Source organism: Ceratotherium simum, chromosome 32 (assembly GCF_057802395.1).
Source record: "Ceratotherium simum simum isolate JZ-2026a chromosome 32, ASM5780239v1, whole genome shotgun sequence".
Lineage (NCBI taxonomy): Eukaryota > Metazoa > Chordata > Mammalia > Perissodactyla > Rhinocerotidae > Ceratotherium > Ceratotherium simum.
Genome location: NC_141931.1, coordinates 26,923,584 through 26,949,345, shown reverse-complemented (window position 1 = coordinate 26,949,345; position 25,762 = coordinate 26,923,584). Strand labels below are relative to the sequence as shown.

The window sequence follows — 25,762 nt, the reverse complement described above, 5'->3', positions numbered from 1 at the left end:
CACGTGGGTTTTCTCTTCAGTAATGATTTGAAAACCTCACCCCTCTGCCCCACCGAGATGTCACTCCAGGCTCCATAGACATGTGAATGCAGTTGGGATGAGGAAGGGGGAGGCTGTGAAGGTCACCTTTTACCTTACATCAGCCACCTTGATCACTTAAACGCTAAGACATGTATTAGCCAGTGGTGTAATTAAAATGGGGCTGCCAAGAAAAAATATAGCGGCATCTATGTTTAATAATTCAAAATAAAAGGCCTTTGCTGCAGCAGGACACAGTCCTCTTTGAATATGTTATCTGGGCCCTGTCCCTACTCTCACCCAGACTCAAAAGGCAGAAGTGCTTTGTTAGTTCTTGGGATTTTTTTCCTTTCTACTCCCTAATCCTGGCCTAACGGCATCTCAGTTTCTAAAGGTTATTGCCTTAGCGACTTGGAATTTCAGAGCAAGAAAGCCCTTTTTGCTTTATCTCAGGGTGGATCTGAATAACTCAGAAGAGCTGCAGGCTTGGCCTCTGCTGAAATGCCAGCCTTTGAGGAAGGATCAGAGAGGCAGAGTGGACTGGGCCTCTCGCTGGACACTCTGAGTTCACAGCATGCTCTGGGGATGGACTCTCCAGCTTAAGTCCCAGAATTATTCTGTGCAGGACCATCCATCAGCCAAGCAGACTTGTGGGGCTTGCTCCTTGAGGGGACGACAGGAAGAACCTTACTGGCTGGTGCCAAGGACAGCGGCAGGGACACAGCACAGCTGCAGCTGCCAGAGTCAGGGAGGGGCAGGCCCAGAACACAGAGGAGACGGCAGGGTGGGTCCGAGGGAAGGGGACCACTCAGAGGAGCAAGGGAAGGGGACCACTCAGAGGAGAAACGCTGTTTCCCTTTCTCCCTGGGAACGGGCGCAACAGAAAGCAGAGGGCCAGGAGCCTTGACATGTAACCGGAACGCTTTTGCACTCATCTGGGATACAAGGCTCAGGGTTCTGGGGATGGAAGGAGACGAAGAGCTGTGGCTTATTGTCCTGGCAATTTCTCATTCATGATCCTGGCTCCTCCAGGCTGGTTGGAGAAGTCAGCCATCTACATCCTCCCTCCTTGCCTTATGCTCTCCATCGAAGCTGGGACTCCAGCCCACGGCGGGGTTCTGTACTGGGGCCCAGCTCCTTCCCCGTTAGACTCACCGTCACACTTGAGGCCTTGCCTCGCCAGGCCCCACAGCAGGGTCCCACAGTGTTCACAGAAGGTGGGGCTCTTGTAATTGTAGACTTTAAATCTGTGCGGCATGTCAATTTTGAACCTCTCCTTGTGGAACTGAACAAGAGAAGAACGTGAGACCACACGCGTATCCTTGGGTTCCCAACTTTTGATGTCTTAGCAGATTCTTCAGCATAATGAACAGAGATAGAAAAACACTGGAATGATGTGTATTTTAAACTATAATTTTTACTTGTCAAGCCTGATAATCATGTCCAAAGAAGGCAGGCAGCCATTAACTCCTCTCAGTAAGGGGCAAGCGTGCAACAGACACATATCAGGTAACCCGGAGTCGGCTGGAGTCTGGGGCACCCCCACAGACCGGCTAGCATTTCAGGAAGAGGGGACTAGGGTTATTTATTTAAATGGGGCATAAGTAAATGTTGCACTTCCCATCCTATTTTATTTATTTATTTATTTTTAATTTTTATTTATTTATTTATTTATTGGGAGGAGATCAGCCCTGAGCTAACATCTGCCAATGCTCCTCTTTTTTTTGCTGAGGAAGACTGGCCCTGGGCTAACATCCGTGCCCATCTTCCTTCACTTTATATGGGACGCGGCCACAGCATGGCTTGCCAAGCAGTGTGTCGGTGCGCGCCCAGGATCCGAACCGGCGAACCCCGGGCCACCGCAGCGGAGCGCACGCACTTAACCGCTTGCGCCACAGGCTGGCTCCTATTTATTTATTTATTTTTTGGCGAAGAAGATCAGCCCTGAGCTAACATCCATGCCAATCCTCCTCTTTTTGCTGAGGAAGACCGGCCCTGAGCTAACATCTATTGCCAATCCTCCTCCTTTTTTTCTCTTTTTCTCTCCAAAGCCCCAGTAGATAGTTGTATGTCATAGTTACACATCCTTCTAATTGCTGTATATGGGATGCCGCCTCAGCATGGCTGGACAAGCGGTGCGTCGGTGCGCGCCCGGGATCCGAACCCGGGCCACCTGTAGCGGAGCGTGCGCACTTAACCGCTAAGCCACAGGGCCGACCCCTCCCATCCTATTTTAATATAAATATTTCTTTTTCTCTTTCAACCCAGAACTAGTGTTTTATCCTTTTGAAGAAGTCATATAATGCCTCATCTGGAGGAAACATTGCTATGGGTTTATTCATTTGAGAACCTAACGTGTGAAGCATTTTCACACCCGTTACACATGAACCGAGGAGGCCAGAGGCAGGTAAACAGTTCTGCCAGATGCTGTGGACAAATATGTCACATGTATTATCTTTTACACATATGCTATCTCAAATACTCCCTTTGAAGTAGCCTCTATTAGTATTAGTATCTCATTTGATAGATAAGGAGATTAGGCAGAGAGAGGGCAAGACACTTGTCTAGCTCACACAGCTATCAAGTGAGCTGGGAAATCTGTGGGTCTGGCAGTCAGAATCAGAGCCCATCTTCTTTGACCATTTGTCTTTTCTCTCCCAAAATAAACATAATGATGCAGGGGGTGGGGAGAGGGGACATGAGAGAGGGATGGTGGCAGTAGATACATTGCAGGTGTTTTGTTATTTTTAACAGTTTTCCAGAGTTTAAATTCTCTCCTTTAATCAAACTTGTCACATGAACAACAATAAAAAAATCAGGCAGTTTGATTCCTGGGAAGAATATTGATATTGTTGTGCAGTATAAAAAGTTTTATTTACTTAAGACTTACGATGTCTGCAGAAGTTTTTAATTAAACAATTCCTCTGGGAACGCACACAGCAAAGAAGCCTTAGTCAATAACAGTGACATATTTAATGTTCCCACTGTGGATACTGATCAGCACTGGGTCTTCAGAATGGCTGTTTAGAATTGCTTAAAAGTTGCTTGGCACTTACTCTAGCCATTTTCAAGCAAGAAAAAATAATTTTCAGAACTCGTTTCATATAAACGTTTCCATGTAAATATGAACAATTTGAAGGCTTCTACTCAAATCTTGAACTCAAGCCCAGATGGTTCAAGCTACAGCCGGGAAAGACTGTGGATCTGTACTGTCCAAAATGATAGTCACTTAGCCACATAGGCCAAGTGAACACTTGCAAGGTGGTGAAAAGATGTGCTGTGAGTGTAAGATACACACTGGATTTTGAAGAGTTGGCATGAAAAGAAAATAATGTAAAATATCTCCTTAATTTTTTATATGGATTACATCTTGAAATGATAATATTTGGGCAGATTGGGTTAAATAAAATATACTAGTAAGATTAATTTCACCTGTTGCTTTTTCCATTACCTAATGTGACTATGTGAAAATTTAAAATTATACTTGTGGCTCTCATTCTGTTTCTATTGGACATTAGCCATTGAGGCTAACAGTCATGCTTACAATTTGCGATTTTTCTAGGAAAGCTGAAGGCATCAAGCAAAGGGAGCAACGAGGGCAGGTTGGGAGGGGGCAAGTTGATTTAAACAAACAAAAACATTGGCCTGGGAGATTGAGATCTGAATTTTAGTCCCAGCACTGCCACTTACAGGTGGTTGACTGTGGACAAACCACTTCAACCTCTCTGAGTCTTAGCAGAGTCACTTGTAATATGAGATTATCCCTTTCTGGCTCTAAATTGTAGAAGAAATTCTACTTTGGAAGAACTCAACCAATTTGCCTTCTCTGTACCTGCTCCTTTGCTGGAGAAAATCACATACCTGGGCAAGTCGGCCCCCTCAAACTCAAGTGGACTTTCAACTGTGCTCGGCGATCCTACTGCCTTTCCCAAATCTCTAAGAGAATTATTTCACAGATCCTCCTTTCTCCCCAAAGCCACTTGTTGCCTTCTTTTCTTCCTTCCCCCAATCCTCAGACTTCAGTGAGGATGTAAGCTGTCTAAGGAAGCTCCCTCATCTGCCAGCCATCTGACCTACAAACCTACCTTCATCTGTAACCATCTTCTCCTGCTCCCTTCCTGGTGCAATTGATGACCTGTCTGTCAATCCATCAGAGTCCCATCTCCACGCGTGCTTTGGACCTCTTCTGCTCTTGCCAAGACTGACTGCTTTGGCTGTCCCTCTCTCTCTAGCTTCATCCATCTCTCATCTCTCCCTGGCTATGGGAGCATTTCCATCCCTGTGCCTCACCTCCCTCCAGCTACTGTTCAACTTCAGTGATCTCCTTCATGGTTAATCTTCTTGACAATATTGACATAGGTTGTTTCCAGTCATCTAATGCATAGGCTGTTTCATCATCTTCCAGTAACCCTCAGTGTTGGTCAATGAGGCAAACACCTCTATAATCCTCTGAAATTTCTCTGATCAAGGTCTCCAAAGACCTCCATGTGGCCTTCATTTTTCTCAACATCTCAACTGTACTGGACACAGCTGACCCCTTCATACACTTTTAGTATATGAAGAGTCCTCTCTGAACCCTTGTTCTCAGTCTCTATCACAAGCTCCTTCTCTTCTATCCAACATCTAATTTAGATTCCTTTGGGGTCAGCCCTGAGCCCTCTTCTCACTAGGTAATCTCTTTGGCAGCTTTAAATTCCACCTATATGCTAGCCACTCCCCAATTTATAGATTTGGTCCATTGGCTTTTGTGAATTCCAAGCTCATATAAAATTGTCCATTTGATACCTCTAGTTGGATGTCCATAGGCATCTCAGACTGATCTTATCCAAAACCAAAATATTAATTTATCCCTCTAGATCTCTCCCTCCAGTCTTATTCACATGGTTCTGCTATCTACCCCACTGCTCAAGACAGGAACTCGGGCATCATCATTATTTCTCTCTCTTTCATTCTCAGCATCCAATCCATTGGCAAATGTAGTCATTTCTAACACTGAAATTACCTGAAAATCTGCTCGCTTTGCTCCATCTGCACTGTCCTCACACTGGTACAAGCCACCAACCTTCCCTCGTGGTGGGACTCCTTCAGTCACCTCCGGTTTTCACTGTCACATCTCAACACACCGTTTCCCCTACAGCAGTCACAGAGTGGGCTTCACTACAAGTCAAATAAAATCCAACCTCTTTCTCAGGGTCCAGAAGAGCCCCACCTGATCTAGGTCCTGCCAAGTTCCCCCACTGCAGGTTCCATTCTCTATCTCGCCCCTGCTGTTCTAGCCACATGGTCGCATTTCAGTTTCTAGAACATGCCGATTCTTTCCACCCTCATGCCTTTCAGTCAGCCTGGAGACTCCTTCCCCCTGTTGTTCGCATAGCTGGCTCCTTTCATCCTTCAGCTCTCAGCTTAGATGCTCCCTCCCTTGGGAGATCCTTGACCGTCACTCTAAGGAGGCCACTCGATTATTCTCCCTCATTGCACCTTGTTGGCTGTTTTCACAACACCTAATATAAATGGAAACTATACACAGTTGTTTGTTAATTATCTGTTTCCCCAACTTTACAGTAAAGTCCATAAAAGCAGGACCAGGTCTGTTTTGTGCTCTGCTGTACATTGTGTACACAGTATAGTATCTTCCATGTATTAGAGACACAATAAATATTTGTTGAATGAAGAGGAAAGGGTAGGAGATGCCAGGTTGCCCGGCTTTCTAGCTCAGCTCCCCTTCCCCATGGGGTAAGATCTAGCTTGTCCCCAGACCATGTACCTCAAAGTTCATTCTGAAATATTTGCCTCTTAATGTAAGAATGATAGGTCTGTTATCATCTCTTACTAACCTTGTAAATGCTTATGTCTGTATTTTCTAATCATCTGCCTCTATTTACTCTTTAACGGTCACTTCTAGCTGTACACGACACAGGAGTTATTCTTGGATAATTGATCAAAACCATGCTTTCTGGCCACGTTCTATTATGTTTTTATGGAAAAGGTAGAGTCACTAAAATTCTTACCATGCTTCTCTTATTCATCCCCTAGTTTTGGATCTCAGTAATAATCATTAATGAAAAGGAAAGGGTTTTAGGGAGATTGATATCCACGGATAAGCTTAAGGATTCAAGTTCAGGCACTATTAAAAAGAATTAGTGGGCTGTAGAATTTAGCGTCAGGATAAATTCTTCACATTTCAAACAAAGAGAGGAATCTAGATACGTACCATTGTTTCTCGGCTATTGATAGCTGATCCTGTGCACTTTGCTATAACTTTATCGATACACTTCTTGTGAATTGCCGCGTTACATTCTGAAAAGAAATGATGGCAACTGAAGATATTCAGAAGTTATGGAACAACTAAAGAAAAAGAATGAGGGTAACACAACAAAAATCCTTCTCACTTACGTCGACACTGGTAGCCCTGTTTGTTCAGACCCCTGCAATGAAACACACGTTTGATTTTTATGCGTGTTCAAGTCCAGAGCAGCACCACAGACATTTAAGAGGTGAACAAGATCTCATAGCTTCCTACTGTGACAGAGCATTTTCTGATAAGCAGCCCTGGTCTATCATTTGCCAAGAGTATTAACATGTGTTTTTTGTTTTAAACTGCTTTGTTAAAAGTTGGTTAATTAAACAAATGAGGAGCTATTGCTTTCCCTCGCATTTGCATATTTTCCAAACAAATGTGTAGAGATTAAAATGTCTGACCGAAAATGTGTCACGGGCTCCTAGTAGGAAATTTCCATGTTCTGCACTTAAAAATTCATTGTCTCACTAAGGTCAGTGTAGATGAGCAAAGACATCTGTACAGCATCTTATTTCCTTTCTGAGTATCTGAGAATATTTGCAACTAATAAATTCTCAAGCTTAAGATCGATTCCTGAGTAACACTCACTATTAGAAAGGAAGGTGGTTCAGAGAAAGATGGGCATGGATGTTAGCCCAGGGCCAATCTTCCTCAGCAAAAAAAAAAAAAGAGGAGGATTGGCATCAGATGTTAGCTCAGGGCTAATCTGCCTCACAAAAAAAAAAGAAAAGAAAAGAAGGAGGTTCAAGTCATTAGATGAAACAGGTTGATGGAAATCCATCAAAAGTCTATTTGAGCTTTGGATACCCTGCTTAAGCTGAGGTTGTGCATTAATGGATTCTGCAGTAACCCAGAGGGAAGAACACCTCACTAACAGGTGAAGAGGCTGAGAACAGACATAGGAGTCATTTCAAGTCTCCACTCTACCATAGCCTGTGCTATGTGGTTACTGAGGCTTGAACCCATCTCTCTTTGAGGGTTTTAAGACACCCACAAGCCTTGTAAACACCTAAACCCATTGGCTCCAATGGAAAATGTTGCCTGTTACAGACATTAGTACCAGCCCAGCTGGGCTGTCGAGGTGGTGGCAGCTTTGTCTGTAAAACTGTGCTTACGACAAAGATATCTACCTCTTCTGTCCCTCCCCTCTTACCCCCAGCAGCCTCTCATTTAATCAGAAATGAAAGTTCTTGGAATCTTTTTCTGATGGAACTGGCTTCCTTGCTCTACAGAAGCCACATTATGAAAATATTTTATACAATCATACCCTGTAGGCCTTCTCAATCCAGGTGCGGCCACTGAAAACTCTCACGTTGTACTTACTCCAGCACACTCCCCAAAGGTGGAGCGTGCCAGGCCTGGTGGATTAAGAGGATATGACAAAATGCATAACCTGAGGCTTGGAGGGAAATGCCAAGTTACGTACCAGACAAACTCATGGCAGACAGAGCAAAACGTGGGTTGTGGGAAGAAGGTGGCGGTGAACTCATGGCACTTGACGTGGTGCACCTTAGCCTGTTTGATGGCTCCTCGGCGGTGATGCAAGGCAAAGAAGCCTTCATTCTCAAATTCACTCATGTCCTTTGTGTCTGCAGGAAGAGGATAGGGGACAAAGTGAAGTTCTGTGATATGGCTGGGTGGGGAGGGCGGGGAGATGGGTGAGGGACAGAGATGGACAAGGAACTACACAAGCATTGAGACCAATAAGATTCCCAGTACTTATAAAGGTTGGTACAATACTAAGCTTCTTTCTTGAATTCTATAACACAGAATTATCATAGGGTATATCATTATAGGATTGAAACAATGAGGTTGGATTATTGGCTCAGTCCTTCACTCCTCTTTGCCTGGGCTGATCTATCCTTCAATTTTTAAAACCAGAGGTCAGAACTTTCAAGGTATTTATCAACCTCTCCTATTCACACTCAATGATGAGTCAGCCAGAAAAGGCAGGAAGTGGCAAGTACTTTTCTACCTGTGATTCTAGAGAACAATGTGGTTACTGACAGCAGCTTGGGAACGGCATTTTTTTAGGTCCCAAGATGCTTTACATCTGGGTGCAGACAGAGTACAGTAGGCTGGAGGGAGCTTGGCAGACTTGCGGGTGAGGGCAGAAGAACTTTGGGAAATTGTTTATGCTCTGGTTCCTGATGTCCACAGAAACCAGATGCACCAGCTACAGACTACACTGGTCAATGTGGAAAGGGCCAGACATGAACAAATTGCTGCAATTTTTTTTTTACTGTCTAGGTAATCCTGGATGTTACCTAGTCATCTGCATCAAACCATCACATTGACATTTCTTCAGTTCCCCCTGGGCTCATGGATATTGGTGAAGGTACTTTGGTAGTCACTGTGCACAGTGCCCTATGCCCAGATGACATCTTCCCAAATGGCTGGTAGAATTCTGAGAATAACAGTGATGCCTTGGCTGAAGCCCACGCCCAATGAAAACACGCAATAGCAAGGCCGTCTTGGTTAAACAGCATGATGAAAACTCCAGCATGCAAGAGAGGATGGCATGGTGAACAACAGAGAAATAACAAAAATGATCATCATCACTAAAATGAGGACAATGAGTTCAATGATTATAACTCCTAGAATTGTAGTTCTGTGACAGCTTGAAGATTCTTTGATTACTTATTCTATTTCTTTTATTTTTATAAATACAAAAAATGGAGGTTTAGCGAGAATAAGGGGCTTATATTTACAAATATAAAGAGTTAATGATATTTAAACTAAATTACTTGCACTCTGGCTAGGCAGTGACAGAGATGTGACAACACACTTGAGGCAAATATCCCTGCCAAGGTACTTTATTTTCCGTATCCCAAATAGTGGCCAGGCTAGAAATGCATTAGGTAGACACAGGTGGGACCGTGTAGATGGAGACCTCTCCCTAGGAGTCCAGCCAAGGCCCAGGACACATTTTAAGACTCAAGTCCTCTCTGCAGTGGTCCACAGGTCTGTTTTATGGCAACCCCAAACCCCAGATAAAGAGCATTCCCAGTAACCATCTAAAGAGTTCCACAGATGGGGCATAATGCTTTGCCTAATACTTTAAGGTTAGGTAATATAGGTATTTTTATTTGAAACTAGGCTGGAAATAAATTAGGCTTGGTGAATGAGGGGTTACATTTAGAGTCAATGAGGCAATCGCCTTGTTCCACAAGTTCTGGTATAAATGTGGAGATCTATTTACAACTTGTGACTGGTGCAGTGGGTCATTTGTCAGCAAGATTTGACTCATTTCTATTTTGGTCCAGATGACATGAAATGAAATAAATAAAGCATAAAATTACTTTCAAATTTAGGATATGGAAGTGAATTATTCTGGGAACCCCATCTGTATTATTGTAAAAAATTATCCATGTATAATTATCTTAAAAATTATATATATAGTCGAATGCACAGACTATCATGGATATAATAGTACACACTATACATACACGAATATTTATATAAATATTTATATAATATATAAATGTAAATTAAAATATAAATATATATTTAGAATAGTCTGTGCATTAGACTATAATACTGTAAATTTTTAAAAATGTCAGAGAGTTCTAGAAATGTATTCTCTTGCTCCTTCCTATGACTTCCTTTGTCCTCTAACCATTTCAATCATTACAAGAACATACATGTGTAAAATCTCAGAATCTTTGAATTCTTCTGGTATTTATTATGTTTATTTCTGAAGTAATTTGCTCTTCTACTTATTTATTGGCTTGAATAAGCTCATTGGTTTTTATATGTTTGGTTATTTCTTTTATAGCAATGGTGTCTAATCTATTTATTTAGGTTAATCTGTCACTTGTTTGTAGTCAATCAAACCACAAATGTTTCTTGGGTGGCTATGAACAAATTGTTATGCTGAAAAGAAATATGAGATGTTATCCCCAACTTTGAGTGGCTAACAGTCAAGTCAGGGAGACACGGCACTCACACCAAAAATAGTGTATGATGGTGTGGAACAGACTTGGAGATAGGCACACCCATATTTTTTAGGAGGTAGGAAAAGAAATTATAAAAGAGACCACGAAGTGGCAGCTGAAAAATTAAGAGGGAAACTTGAATAATATCACATTGGGCAAGCCAAGAAAATGTGGGGTTCTCAACATTGATTGATCTAGAGAGATCAAGGGAACTGAAGGCTAGGAAACAGGTATTTGTTTTGAGGATTCACACTCTTGGAGAAAGTCATTTAGCAGATTGGTTGAACTATAACCCAGACTCTTAGGGTTTAAGAATTGACAGAGTAGTGAAGAAACAGGAACTTATATAAATATAAACCACTTTTTCAAGAAATGTGTCAGGGAAGGAGAGGAAAGAAAAACTCATGGAGGTAAAAAGGTAAAAAAAAAAAGATCTTTTTTCAAGATTGGAGAAGATGGCTTAATTCACTATGTCTTGGCAATGAGGTGGAAGCCAATGAGAGAAGGAAAAGTTGAAGGTTGAAGATGCCAGAAAGCGTGCACACTTGGTGGTGCAGAGCTACAAAGGATGAGAGGCAGGAGACCAAGAAAGGGAGGGACTTTCTCTGAGGCAGAAGAGCAGGGAGAGAATGCAGGAAGAAGCAGCTATATTCTAAAGTGCAGAGACAGAAGATGGAGCATCTCCCAGTTATAGTTGGGACAAGGCCAACCTCTAAGAGTGAGAAAAGAATGGATACTCTCAGAAACCGAGGAGTTTGGGAATGTTTGGAATAGCCATTGTATGGGAAACAAAAGAAAATAAAAGGAATTTCTAAATGCCAGGGTGAGTCCAACTGAATAGTTCAACAACCATTCATTGGGTACCTCCTGTGGACCTAGCATACAACCTGGTGCTGGAGTCAAAGAGACAAATAAGATGTGCTTCAACCATTGCTTTCCTGCAAGGAAGTCACAGTCCAGAAGGAAAGACAATGTAGTAAATGTCAGAATAGAAGTATTCACAGGATGCTATGGGACCATGGAGTTAGGACACTACACCAGCTAAAGCAGGTGGAGGTCGGGGGAGGTGAGAAAGACAGGAAAGTTGGGGGAGGAAGGTACTAGCAGAGATGATTTATGAGCTGGGTTCTGAAGGATAAGTAACTCCTACTCATATGGGGGAGAAAGTATGGTGGGGAAAAGTAAAAGGTGTTCTCTCTAGATGGAAGAGAATGAGCCAGGGTACAGAGAGAAGTATCTCAGGATGTAAGCATTGCTAGAGTGTACAGTAGGAAGCAGGAAACATCAGTGGTCACATCCAGAAGATGGGTATGTATCAGACCAGTTTGTACATTTTCCTGTAGATAATTTGCAAACACTGAAAGGCTGTAGGCGGGGGCAAGGCAAAGGGACAAAGAAAAGCATGACATGTTCAGAGTGGAGCTTTACACAGTTCATTCTGGCAGCAGCGTAGGAGAAAAATTGGGATTCGAGAAGAGATGATGATGTAAGCAGAGGATAAAATTGAAAAACATTGAGTAGGCAACATGGGCAGAAATAATTGATGGATTAATGTGGGAGGTGAAGGAAAAGGAGGCTACAAAAATGATTCCCAGGTTTCTGGATGGATGGAGTTATGATTGAGATAGGGAATACAAAAGGAATTAAGTTACTGGTAAAAATGGTAAGTGTGATTTTGGACATACTGAATTTACATTACTTGTAGAAAATCTACTTGGAGAGGCCTCCTAAGAGGTCAAACACATGAGGCTGAAACATAGGAACATTATCTAGCAGCATCGGTTTGTAATGGACACAGCTGGATGACTTTTTCTAGCAAAGCCTTGGAGGAGAGAAGAGAATTCAAGGTTTAGAGGTCAGAACATCTGTGGCAGAAGAGTGCGCTCGTGAGAGAGGAATACTGGCAAGTGCACATCATGGGGTCCAGGTAGGGAGGTAGTTAATGCCAGAAGTGGGCTACTAAATGGCTGTGAAAGAGAAACTAGATTAAGGTAAGGTCTATTACTTATTGGGTATGAGGGAGGGCAGAATTGACAGGGGAGGAAGATGAGCTCTGAGAGAGAAAGGTCTGACTCGGAGTCCTTGACGGTGGAGAATTCTGAGTGATGACCTGTTGGGTGATTGTGGTTTATTGAAAGGATAAAGAAAAGTATAGGAAGGTGTGAAAAGATGAGGTGGGGGTATCAGATGGTGATGGTGAACATCGAAGCCACCCAGAGTGACAGTAAGAGAGCAGAAGAAGAAGAGAAAAAGTGATTCCAGCACAGAAATCAAGGAACGGGGATTTTAAAAGAGAAAGAATGGAGTGATGTGTGTGTGGAGAGTGATGAGCCATTTACTTCCCAGTAGAGCAGAGAGGAATTGAGGCGTCCACTAAAGAAGGGTGCAGGGGACATGATATCATTTTAAATGTTTTCCAAGATTGAATTCCTGATCCCCTACTCATTTGCCTTCTCTTCCCATATCTCCCATTTCTACCACTCCTATGATAATTTTCCCAGTCTAGCTATTTTAAGAGAGATCATCAACATTTTTTCTGTTCATTCAACTTTCATTTATAAAGAATTATGAAGCACCTCATCTATGTACTGATAATAGGGCTACCCCTTCACCTACCGTGTCATGAAATCTTGCTCTTACCTGCTTTTCTTTTGGCCTTCTTCTTTTATTTCAACCCCATAACCATATCTCTAGACCAGATTCTCATAACCTCTCCATTGCATAACTGAAATTTTATAACTCTCCTACATCCAGTCTGTCTTCTTTCCCACATCTGTTCCACATTCTATTGTAAGCAATTTCCCTCAAACACTGCTTCCATCATGTCATGTCCTGCTCAACACAACAGTGACTCCTTGTGGGTGACTTCCCCAAGTCTATACACTCCTCTTATCTGGCTTCCAAGCCCTCCAAGATCTGTCTCTGATTCTTCATTCTGATTTTAGCAGGGGCCCACTGATCTACTTAGACTGGTCTTCTCACAGTCCTCTGTCCATTCATATTTTTGCTCAAGCCTACTTTTTTTCCCTCCTAGAAGGCTATTCCTCTTTGTAAATCTCAACTCTGCCTGTCTTTCAATGCCTGCAGTAGGGAATTTTCTGGAATGAAGGTAACCCATACTGATCTTTTGGTTAATCAGTATTTATGTGGTTTAGGATTTCATTCTCCACTAACTGTTTAATCTGCATCACCCCTCCAATCTGGGTTTAACTTCCCTGAGTGGAAGAACTCATGTTTTGGTTTTCCGAATCCTTCAGAAAACTATTTCTTATATATAATAATAAACATTCTTAAAATTGAATGATATCCTATACTTCCTGTCATCAATAAGGAATTTTCTAGTTGGATTATTCCATAATATTGCTTGTTAAAAATTAGGGTTTTTTGAGATATAAAAATCGAGAGAGAATCTCAATTTGGGTCTAGATATAAATGTTTTAAATACGACAAAGTTTTATTCTTAAAAAACAACTTCCTGGGCTTGTGTAATTATTGTTTGTGAAATATCATTGTTTTTGCCCCACCCGAATTTACTCTCATTCTAAGACAAAATTTAAGTTCCATAGTAATATGACGAACGTCTATGAAATTGTTTTTCAAAGGAGTGATCTTTAAACCATTTAGCAAAAATACTTGCATTCCAATGGAGGACTGTCTTCAATTTACATTGGGCCATGTTTTGAACTCATGGGAAGAGGTACTTTCTCTTGAAGAGGGAATTAAACACTATTGGTATTACCATTTAGGCCAGTACCTTCATTTTTTATGCAAGTCTAGTTATTCAGCTGTTCTACAATCACTCTATATAATTTTGCCAACTCAAAAATAGTACAATGACATATACCATATATCTACAGCTTCAATGAGAAAAAGAAGAAGAGTTCGGATTATCTTTTTCCCTCCTTAGGAATTATTTTTCTTTAAAAAAAGCTTTTTTATGGGAAATTTCAAATATATACAAAAATTTGAGGAAATATTGTAATCAATTTCCCAGTACCAATAGTCCAGCTTCAACAATTACCAATCCATGGCCACTCTCTTTCAATATACCCCAACCACTCCCTCCACCCCATGCCAATGGATATTGAAGCAAATTCCTGGTATCATATTATTTTATCTATAAATACTTCAGTATGTATCTTCAAGATAAGGTCTCTTCTTAAAAAAAACATAACCACAATATCATTGTAACACCTAAAAAATTAATAATAATGTCTCAATATCATCAAATATCTGGTGAGTGTTCAAGTCGCCCTGATTATCTCATAATATGCTTTTCCAATGATTTGTTTGAATCTGGACCCAAAGGAATTGTATATCTTAAGCAAAACCCCAGAAAGCTCCATAAATCTCTAATTAAAACTTGCTTCTTGCTAGTGAAACTAATTTAGGAAAAAATGATATCAGTTTATTATCAGTCAGTTCACATACCCACTCTGAGATTTGGAATTTTATGAGTAGTAGCATACGGTTCGTTTAAACAGCACTTTGACAACAGAATATAAAGGCAACAGAAGGAACTGTCAGGCTGTCACAGCACCCAGCACACTGCTCAGAAATGTACCTTCTGTGACTAACGTCTGTATATGACATAGAACCGAAACTCTTTAGCAATGCATTTTTTCCTTCCTTGTTCCTAAAAGGATTTGTGGTGACTAACTTGAAGCGTTAGTATTTGGCCACTAGCGTTATGGAAACTATTTATCGGTTTCTTATTTATTTTGTATTCTGCTGCTGGTGTGACAGCTTTTTATATCACATCATTTATGCACAGACAATGGGCATACACATAGCGACACATAAAACAGAGCCTTTTATATTTACATTAAATTCCCAGACTATAATAAAGACAGACCATCAAAGCACTGGGCATATGAGTTCACACAATTTAGAAAATGATGCTACACATGTTTCATATTTCTATGCTTATCTGGCCCAGAGAGTGTATTTTCAACTAATATTTGAGCACCACTGGACATGTCAGGAAAATTCCTTGTCTTCCATTTTCTCCTAATTCTTTTCTAGGCCATGGCAAAAGTAAAATCAGTTGCACATGAGGAGAAGAGACATGCCCGCCTCATCCCCAAACAGGAAGAAGAAATGTCACTTGCCACTCATTTCCAGAAAGTATCTTGCGTTCATTAGCATTCGGCCTTGAGGTTTCAGCTCTAACTGGTTGAGAGAAGGAGAGAAATATCAGTCAGAATGTGAAACAAGCGCTGAATTTAATGACGTAATAACAGGTGGGTCTGGCGACGGCAGAAGATTTCCAGTGCAGGGTCCAAGCACGGCCCCGTGTCACTCTACTCAGACATATTATCATCAGGAGAGCACAGCATCCATGAAGCTAGCCTTTCTCTTATTAAAACACCTCAGCAACTCATTAATTTTACTTGGAGATCAAAGCTTCCGTAAGGAAGAAACAAAATTCTAGAACAGATCTGATTTGATTTTCTTGCCCTGCGCTGCTCCTTATCTGAAGAGTAGTAACAGGGCAGATTCAGATCTTAATCACGACAAAAGAATTGCAGACACTGGACCAGCTCACTTGGGGAACAAGTAGGTCTTTTGGGAGGAAAGATAAACCCTGCTCTGAGGGTGCCTACCCACGTGGCCCTAGGTTAATCAGGTATGAAATGGGAGCAACGTTTTTCTTTCACAAGGAGAGGCTGTTTGGAAAGCGCTAGATAATCTACTAAGGGATATTTTAATTAGATTGATCCGAGAAGGGATAAAAAAATATATTTCAGTATCGTTATACAGAGGGGACCAGAAGAAAGTGACATTTTAAGGGATGATGCAGGATATCCTGTGATGTGACCTAAGGGGAAAAACGGCAAATCTAAGACAACCTGAGCACTATTGCTAATGTACGAAACCGTAACACTGTACCGTTAATATGCCAAAAAGAATAAGAAGGTGACTGAAGCTTATTATTGATCATTACATCCATGGGTAACTAGAATAACTGATAAACGGTAAGAAGTATCCGGTGGAACCCAGGGTTGAATGTGAATTGTGGCTAAATAATTTACTGGCTGTGTGACCTTGTGCAAGTCACTAACCCTCAAAGATCTCTGAAAAACTGACATAACAGCAATACTTATGTCACAGTTTCACTACTATGAGAATTTTATGATAAAATAAGCTTGCACTGCTTGGTCAACTATAAATTCTCATGCCAGCTTAAATAGATTAATGAAGAGAAGTGCTTTTGACATGACGTATATACACCATTGTTCTCCAGTTTGGGGAATAAATAGTAAAGATCGAAGCAAAATAGAACTAGAAGAACGAGAGATAAGGGACTCATTCCCCAATGAAGTGGGGAAAACTGTGACCACAAAGATGACCACAAAGGTATCAATAATCAGGACTTAGTGGTGGTGGAGGAAATTAAACCTCTGCTGCTGGAAAAACAATATCCATAGAAAGTCAAATTCTGTCACATTTTTGAGAGTGAATACTCGATAACCACTCAAACTGTTAAAACCCAGGGAGAGCAGAGGGCGAGTCACAGTGTGGTGTTTAGAAACTGGACGGTGTCTGCGTAGGTGAAAGGCAAATTTCAGAAAATAATAATTTTTAAATAGAGAAATTAATTTTAAGAAAGCAGATTTCAATAGAAGGGAAAATATAAGTCCCAAACAACCTGTTGGCCCTTACACACTATAAATAAAAGTAAACTAAGAAATGACCTTGGGAAAAAAAAAAGCTGGAAAATGTTAAATGGTTGCTAGTCAAATGAGGATCTGAGGCTACCAAGTGCTTATGTCTAAATAACCCTAGAATGCAAAAAAGTGAAAAGTCTGATAAGAACAAAACCAGAAAAAGCCTAGGCAAGAAATCAAATGCAACTTGAAGAGCTAAGAATAGAAAGGCCACCTGTTCATCAGGGAAGCCTAACAAAAGGATTAACAACTTAGTTATCCCTCCACGAATTGAGAAAGAAATCAGATAGCATGCTACTTTAAAAAATTAGGGATTTTGTGACTCTTCTTTTTAAAAAAAAAAATAGAGGCAGAAAGCAGAGAATAAATGGAATGAGGGAAAAACCGGGGGAGATTCTCTAGTTAATCTCTTCTTTCTCCTAGCCCAGCCACACGCTCCCATGGTTAGGCACAGTTACAGCCTTTCCCCCTCGCTTACCTGGTTTGTGTAAACCCTTCCACACTAAGTTGCACACCTGTGACATTGTCCAGTTATTTAACCTCATCCTATTTTCCTAAGCAGCTCCCCAAGAGGACTTCTGTTTCTATGATCCTCTCCCCTAGCTGAGTGCAGAAGTCTGTCAGTAGACACATCTGAACACATCTAAGTGTGGGCAATTTTTCTTCTTTAAATCTTGGTATGTGTTTATCTTTAAAGATGACTTTGGTGACACAAGCAAAGATTTATGTAAATATATACTTTCCCAAAAAGTAATGTATTTTTTTGAAGTCAAAAATACAAAACTGACATACAAATCTAGTTTTTAGACTTATATCATTCCCATTTTGAAATCTGTGATTTGAAAATCTTTTGGGTGGAGTTGTTAAAAATCTGAGTTACAGGAAATAAGAAACAGAAAGGAAAGATTCTCTCCTTTTCCATAAATGATATAAACATTTTCTGAGTTTCAGATCATTTAAAAGCAGTTTTGGTTTTTTTTGGTGAGGAAGATTGGCCCTGAGCTAACATCTGCTGCCAATCCTCCTCTATGGGACACTGCCACAGCATGGCTCGATGAGTGGTGTGTAGGTCCACGCCTGGGATCCACACCCGTGAACCCTGGGCCACTGAAGAGGAGCATGCAAACTTAATCGCCACGCCACCCAGCTGGTCCCTAAAAGCAGTTTTTACTGGTATATGTTTTTGCATTTTGTGGACCCCAGAAATTTTCATTGGAATTTTTTATGCTTTTGTATTTTACTCTTCCCTTTAACATTTCTAAACACTTGCTACCAAAATGGTTATAACCTAAGTTTTCCAAAAACCTGGTGTGGTAACATGGATTGTGTATGACGTACTTCTTAGTACAAAGTAAACTAAGTGAATACATTATGGCTAAAAAATATTTATAGGGATTGGCAAAGTACGGAGAGAGAAGACCAAACGTTGAATGAGTCTTTGCTCTATCCTTTCATTTAGCTATCTTCACTTTTTCTATCTTATAAGATATCTTTATCAAGATGTCTATGTGATATCTTGATAAACAGACAACAGTTAAGTTTTCAAAGTTAGGAGGAATTTGTGATATTTCTGAGCACATTTTGACAGTTATAAATCAATAACAGTTCTTCATAGCTTAAGAGACCTTCATCTTACACAGGAATCAAAGAGATTAGAATATGTCAGTACGTTCTATAGTCCATAATGAATAATCATCGTCATTATCAAGTCAACAATGAGTAAGTGGTAGGGAGTCTGCTTACTCAAGGCTGGTGTATCATTATTTTAGGATGACACTGACATTTTGAGCTAGTCTTCCGCTAATATGGTACTTATCACTTAATGGTACATACACTGTAAATAAAGCTCACAGCTCAGATACTTACCCATATCTCTGTCTTCCCATTGTTCTTCCTGCATCTCTCGGCCAGCGAGTAGAGTTCAACGGTAGTTTCGGATATTAGGTCCACATTTTTGCCCTTCACGATGATCTGCATTACTCTCCCCTTGTTGATATGGGCATCAAAAGTGCTGTCCCAGGGAGGGTACATAGTTGGCTTCTTCTGGACATACATTTGCCCATTCTCTAGGAACAGAGAGATATGTTCTCATTACTCCTTTAGCTAGCTCCAGGAAATAACTCAATTCAACTCAACAACAGTGGCGCCCATTCCCTCTGCTCTCTAGGATATATAATTCCATTGGGAAGGCAAAAATAACATATGAAACAATTAGAGACAATATAGGACAGAATGAAATCCATGGTCTACATGCAAGGTCACATATTGAAACTTAAGAGTCAATCTGGACAATTTAGGCAACAAAAATCTGAGAATGTCTTGGACTGGCAATATTCTTTTCTTAGTCAATAGTTAGTCGCTTCACTTTGACTGTGAACACCTGAGCAAATAAAAAGCACTCAGGGGCTAAGCCTGGAATATTTAGTAGGATAGAGTGACCCAGACCCCATTCTTTACACATTTTACACTTTTGTGCCTTTCAGGATCCTCTTTTGCTAATCTATAAAGGCGGACACATGCCTAATTTCACTGGCATCTGGTAAAAAAATAGACAATACAAAACCACTGCGTGTTCTTCTGGAAAGACACAGTAGCATAATTTAAGGCTCATAATAAGTGCTCCTTTAAAAAGATATTTAAGATTTTTGCATTTGACATAAATATACTAAGAGGCAAAACCTTTAAAATATAATGAGTCAGTATTTCTCTCTCTGATTCTCAAATGAGGATACATTTTACACGCACCACGCACCCTAAGCAAAAGCTAACAAGTAACAGAGGGAGGTGGTGTTCTTAATGCCTGGAGTCAGCGAAGCAGGCCAGACACCTGCCAGCGAGGAACACCAGGCGGGTGGCAGTCCTCGGCATGGTCAGTAGCAAGACCCAGGGTCAGGCTGATAAAGCGTGAGGGAAACCTCCCCAGAACCACCAGGGGATTGGGAAAGAGTTTACTAGTGGGATTAAGTAGTGTTGTCTTATCTCTCATCCATACTGGATTTTCTGTAGTATTTATTCCTTAATCATCTCAGAAGCAGTAAACTGCAGCTGTATCCGAGTGTGTGTTTCTTGTGATAATAAGCACCATAAGCAGCAGATTTAGCAATTCAGAGATGTTGAGAAAGCAAAAGGGAAAATTCTGTTTAAAGCAGGGAAACCAAGCAGTTCTGACTCCTGAGGGCCCTTCCTCTCCAGTCAACAATGCTGCGACAGCACAATCATTTAGCATTTGCTAAATTATTATTTGGGAGGTACACAAGGATTTCAATAAGCGGAAACTTCAAATTTTAGGTAAACCTGGCTATTAGAGGTACAAACTCTGACAATGTTAAGGGTGGAATAGAAGGAGAAGACTTTTATGGCTTGTTTAAAAGAAATTTCCCTGGAGATTGGACATTTAAAAAAAAAAACCCAGTGGCAATATTAATGATCATAATAACATTTTACTTCCACAGACTTGAAACCTCTCCTACACATAATTCTTTTCAACCATTCTCCATGCCCCCAAAAGACAGAAATTCCCAAGGCAATTTTACACTTTCAGTCCCTGGGTTTGTAATCATCCTTCTTAGGTGACTCAGGACTCAGGATCCTATCTACTGACAGTGAGCATGAGCACTTTCAAAGGCTCCCAGACCAACACACTGTGTGCCATTTGTCCCTGTTCTGTTGACTCATCTGGGAAAATGTAGCCTCACACCCCAAGATTGAAATGTATTTAAATTCTGTAGAAATAACACTTGAATTATAATGTTCACAGTGGTTTCTTTTCAGAACAAAACCAAAACAAAATCAAACACAAAAATCTCCAAACTCCACCGACCAACCTTTCGGAAGAACGAAGTCTTCCTTTCTGACAAGATCACTTGATCCGCATGGCTGATTAGACCAAGTTCAAAGGCAAGGCCAAATAAGAAGAAGAAATTTAAAAAGGGCTCTCAGGAGGCAAATGTCAGGGAGACCTGTGGTTGCAAAGAGAACTGGATCCAGGAGACGCATGAAGTCAGAAGCGGCTTTGAAAACTCAGACATTTTACACTTCAAAGATTTCTGTGACATTTGAAAGGTTTTAGATTGGGAGCAAGTGCCACTCTTACTTTTCACTAAACAGGAGAGAAATCTGGGCAGAAAGGAAATCAAGATGATGCAGACCATCTCCTCAGCTTTGATGGACTCGCAGTGGCTGGAAGGCTGAAGTCAACCACAAAGCACAAGACTTTTCAGAGAGGGAAAAGCCAACAGAATAGGATTTGGAACTCCAGGATTCAGAGCTGGAAACATCTAGCTGGAGGTTCTCAGCTTCTGAATCAGGTCCCCTTGTATCTGTAAATGTCACCCCCCAAGAGGCCTTTAGAACTACCCCATATAAAATAACACACTTCTCTTTCTCTCTGTCCCCAATCCTTTTCTCTCCCTTTTACCCCACCTTGTTTTTCTTCACAGCACTAATCATTTTGTTGTTAGTGTCATCCAGTCAATTCCGACTCCTAGCTCCCCTGTGGACAGCAGAGTGGAACCCTGCCCGGTCTTCCCATGCCATCCTCTCACCTTCTGGTGCTCTATCAGACAACGCTCCACTGCTGTTCATAGGGTTTTCACGGCCACTTATTTCAAAAGTGGGTAGTCAGGTCCTTTTTCCTAGTCTGTCTTAGTTTGGAAGCTCCACTTGAAACCTGTCCACCATGGATGACCCTGCAGGTATTTGAAATACTGGTGGCAGACCTTTCAGCATCCCAGCAACACACAGCCACCACAAGCTGACAACCAACAGATGGGTGGTGTGGTTCCCTAATTGGGAAATGAACCTGGGCCACACGGTGAGAGTACCGAATCTTAACCACTAGACCACTAGGCTCATTACTTACTATATTATATTTTTGTTTCTTGCCTCTCTTCCTCTGCTAGAATGGAAGCTGTAAAGTAAAGGCACTTTTCCTGTCCTAGTGCACAGCAGGCACTCCATAAGTACTTTTTGTGTAAATGAACTGTAACGGCTCCTATCATTACTGCAAATCTGGATGGCGGTACTCATCCTTCTCTACAAAGTGTCCGCTAAAACAAGTATATGTAGGGACACAGAGGAAGGTAGTGAGGCTGGGAAGACCTGGAGGTGTAAACTTCCTCTTACCTTTCCTTCAGAAAGTCTAGAAGCATCTTAAAATACAGAAGTGGGGATTAAGGAGAATGGAAGTCAGTTAAAATGACCGTGGAGAGATTCCCAACAGAATAGGATGATTTTAATTGGATGATCTAACTTGGAAGACTGTCACATTTTCCCCCTCACCGTGGACTGCCTATAAATATTTAAATTTGACAAAACCTGACTATTCTTTCACTTATCCAGGGTCTTAGTAAACATAAAAGTAAGTTTTCTGAAATTTGGATTCTAATGGCCAATTACATATTCTTTGTAACATTCATCTAAGCTTAGCCAAAGAAGCAGTAAACTGTCTTTAAAGTTGATTGTAAGATTATGCAGACAATCTATCTATATTCATTGAAAACAACCAGGCTCAACAATATAGGTCCCATGTTCTATTTCAGCTCACTAGTAGATTTTTTTGCCCTATTAACTCCTCATCCAATGTCCTCAACCCATTTCTCCTCTCCTGTGTTCCCTCTGTTTGTGTGGAAGAATGGTGCAGTGAAATAGAGCATGAGGCAGGAGACCTGGGTCTATTCAGAGGCTGTCACTAAGCCCACATGCCCTCAGCATCAGTCTCCCTGGGCATCAGCTTCCTGAATTGTAGAAAGATCCTGGAAGGCCTTGCTTCATGGTTCATAGCAGAGGCTTCCTCCTCCTCCCCCACCTCCAACACCCACTCAAGCTTACCTGATTCAACATATTCTTTGACAAGCACAGCGCAGTAAGGGTTAACGGCCTCTCCCTGACACGGCTGGCAGGACCCACAGTCGAAGTTGGACAAACCAATTCGAAGAAATGGCGACATGGTCGCTCCCTGCAATGTGACAAAAGACAAATGCTATTTGGGGGCTAAAAAATATATTATTTTTTTAATAATAATATATTTAACCGTCCCCACTTAACCAGTGCTTTATCACTGGCAGCCAGAGCCTCGAATGGTTCAACTATCCATTCAAACTAGTGCTTTTACTTCCCCTTCTGCAAAGTACATTATTGGGCTCACCCCAAACCACAGACTGACTTGCCAAAGAAAGAGGCTTTCTGGAAGTCTGCATTATTCAACCTCGTGAGTTAGGACAATAATTCCACTCTTAATTTAGTGGAGTTATGTTCAATAGTTGCAGAGAAAGGCAGAAATTTTCTAACATTTTATGTCTTCTATTATTCCAGTAGGTACCCAGGAAACTACATACAGTAATAAGAAAATGAGTTTATAAAGAGTGAGTCTATTTTAGTCACACCAGTTAAATATGATACCACCAAATTCTTACATGGGCTATTTATGTGTGTGATGGAATTGGCTCTGGACGTTTAGCAGCTGATCTCTATTTACTTTAGACATTTTCAAGAAGGTCTGCTTTCTTCACACTCAGATATATACACATGTGTATGCATGTATAGACACACACATATGTACATATACACACACATGCGTAAAAATAAGCTTTTGAACATAAACCACTTAAAAAACCCTAAATCACTGACCATCATAAAATAGTGCTTTATTGTGTAAGGACAAATGAATTACTTCATAAACACCAAATAACTAATAATTACATTTTCTTAGAGATATAGGTGAAAATCATCATAGTGTTGGCTACAAATTCCAGGATCCTAGTCTGATCTTCATCTGACATTCCTTCCTTGTCCTTGTTTGGCCATGGCCTCAACTAAACACCTTTCTTATTACCTACTTTTCCATTAGGTCCCATTAATCTGAAACTATCATTTGGAATTTAGTGGAAAAGTTACTTCCTTGCTTCTTCTGTCTTCTTGAACGCTTTCTCCTCATGAATTTTCCCAAACTTTCTTAAGTAAGCCAAAGATAACAAGAACGAAGCATCAGCTGTCTTTTCTACCTTTGTTTAAAGGAGGAAAACTACTCGAATAATAGAACCCAGATGTGAGAATCAATGACAGACCTGGAAATCTTGGGCCCCTAATCCCGAACCCGGCAGAGCCATCAACGATCGCCTGTCCTCTGGAATGCTGGCGGTCTCTGGGTATTTTTTGAACCTCTAGAGAGACAAATTAGGGGCTCTTGACAACTGCTGTTAATTTCATGGATCTTAAGAAATTCCCAATTTCCTGCAGAGTTTAGCACGTTTAACTAAAGGATATGGTTAAGGAATAATCATGACTTGTTGGGTGTCCTTAGTCTCTGAAACAATCTATATATGTCACACTATTGAATTGGCAGCTAGACGACTTCCAGATTTGTCTTTAGGGGGCTCCCTTTACCCTCTGAGCTTAGAATTCTTATTCCGGGCAGCAGCCCAGCTAATAACGAAGAATTCTCTGGAGAAAACTTCTTTGAGATCCCCCTTTTCCTGGGCCACAAAGGTCTTTCAGACAAATCTGTATTTCTTCACTAATGAGGAAAAACCACCAAGAACTATCTTCATTCATGAGAGTATTTACCACATGAGGGCTTTTTGTAGATTTCCTCCATACAAGTAAAGGTAAGCAATTCATTCTGATTTGAGCCTGGAGGGATCACTGGCTCATAGAGCCTGAGTTACAACCACTCTGAACTTTAGTGACCGATGTGTCACTCTGCTATGTCCAGGCTGGGCTCAGAATGAGGCAACAGCAGCTCAAAAGGCACCTGGGGACACCTGTCTGGGGAACAGACAGAAGCCTCTCGGGTAGCCAGGGTTTCTATGGCTGTATGGAAGAGGCTGCAGGGGACCCCTTCTCCTCCCGAAGGTCTTGCTTAGACATCAGCTGTCTTCTATTTCATAAGCCATCCAGGTTCACTTGCCATTTCACCAGATTCACTTGCCCTATTGAGCATTTTGACAATTTACCCAATGCCTGCATGTGTCTGAAGCCAAGCCACCACCTCTCTTTCTAAAGGTCTAGCCCCAGTGACATGATCTGACATTTGACGTCTAGAAGACAAAACTGGCATTTGTGCCCTTAACCAGACACATCGTCCAACAAAGCCTCAAGCTCTGGGGTTTGTTTTTAAGGCAAAAGGTAGCATTTTATTTCTGAGCTACTCAGAACTTCTTCCCCTTCTGTAACAGTAATAGGTGATCATTCTGAAATGAAGAAAATACACAAAATTGGTAAAAAGGACCTCATAGTTCCACCAACAAAAGCAAAATCACTGTTAGTATTTTGATGTATATTCTCTAGTCTGTTTTAATAAACAGGTTTTGTGTTTTTCTTTTACATGCTGTGTGTATGATTACGTTTAACTCTTTAATGTAACATTTTACCGTAAAACTTGTCCAAGTTATGACATCATCTTTGTAAGCATCCTTTTAATTCTTGCATGGTATTCTATTGAAGGACAGCTCCAGGATCTGCCTTACTAAAGTCTTATGGTTACACATTTAGACTGTTTCCAATTTTTCCATAATAGAAATAATGTTATGCTAAGCACCTTTTTACTATTTTTTTTTAAATTTAGGAATATGGCATCAGACTAGATTACTAGAGTACTACAATATTACTAGATCAGATGATATTACTACTTGTAAGGTCTGATACATTTAAAGAACATAATGAGACATAAAGGCAAAGATCTAACGGGAAAATATCTATGGTAAATGTAACAGACAATAAGTTAGCATCATTCTTACATAATAAGTATATACACATTTGTAAAGCAAAAAGCCACTACCCATGACCCAAGTAAATAAGTGGTAATGACACAAACTATACAAATTCAAACAACGTAGTTG

General features: G+C 40.9%; 1 protein-coding gene across 1 annotated transcript in view; it reads right to left on the bottom strand.

Annotated features, from left to right (window-relative positions):
• PRKCQ (protein kinase C theta) overlaps window positions 1-25,762 on the bottom strand; it is a 128,655-nt gene that overhangs the window by 62,316 nt on the left and 40,577 nt on the right. The window contains exons 2-8 of the mRNA XM_087420853.1: window positions 22,755-22,881; window positions 18,792-18,991; window positions 15,366-15,426; window positions 7,743-7,905; window positions 6,412-6,443; window positions 6,230-6,315; window positions 1,174-1,303 (exon numbers count right to left, since the gene is read on the bottom strand). Of these exons, the coding sequence (XP_087276979.1) occupies window positions 1,174-1,303; window positions 6,230-6,315; window positions 6,412-6,443; window positions 7,743-7,905; window positions 15,366-15,426; window positions 18,792-18,991; window positions 22,755-22,872 (790 nt within the window). The 5' untranslated portion in view covers window positions 22,873-22,881. The remainder of the gene's footprint in view (window positions 1-1,173; window positions 1,304-6,229; window positions 6,316-6,411; window positions 6,444-7,742; window positions 7,906-15,365; window positions 15,427-18,791; window positions 18,992-22,754; window positions 22,882-25,762) is intronic.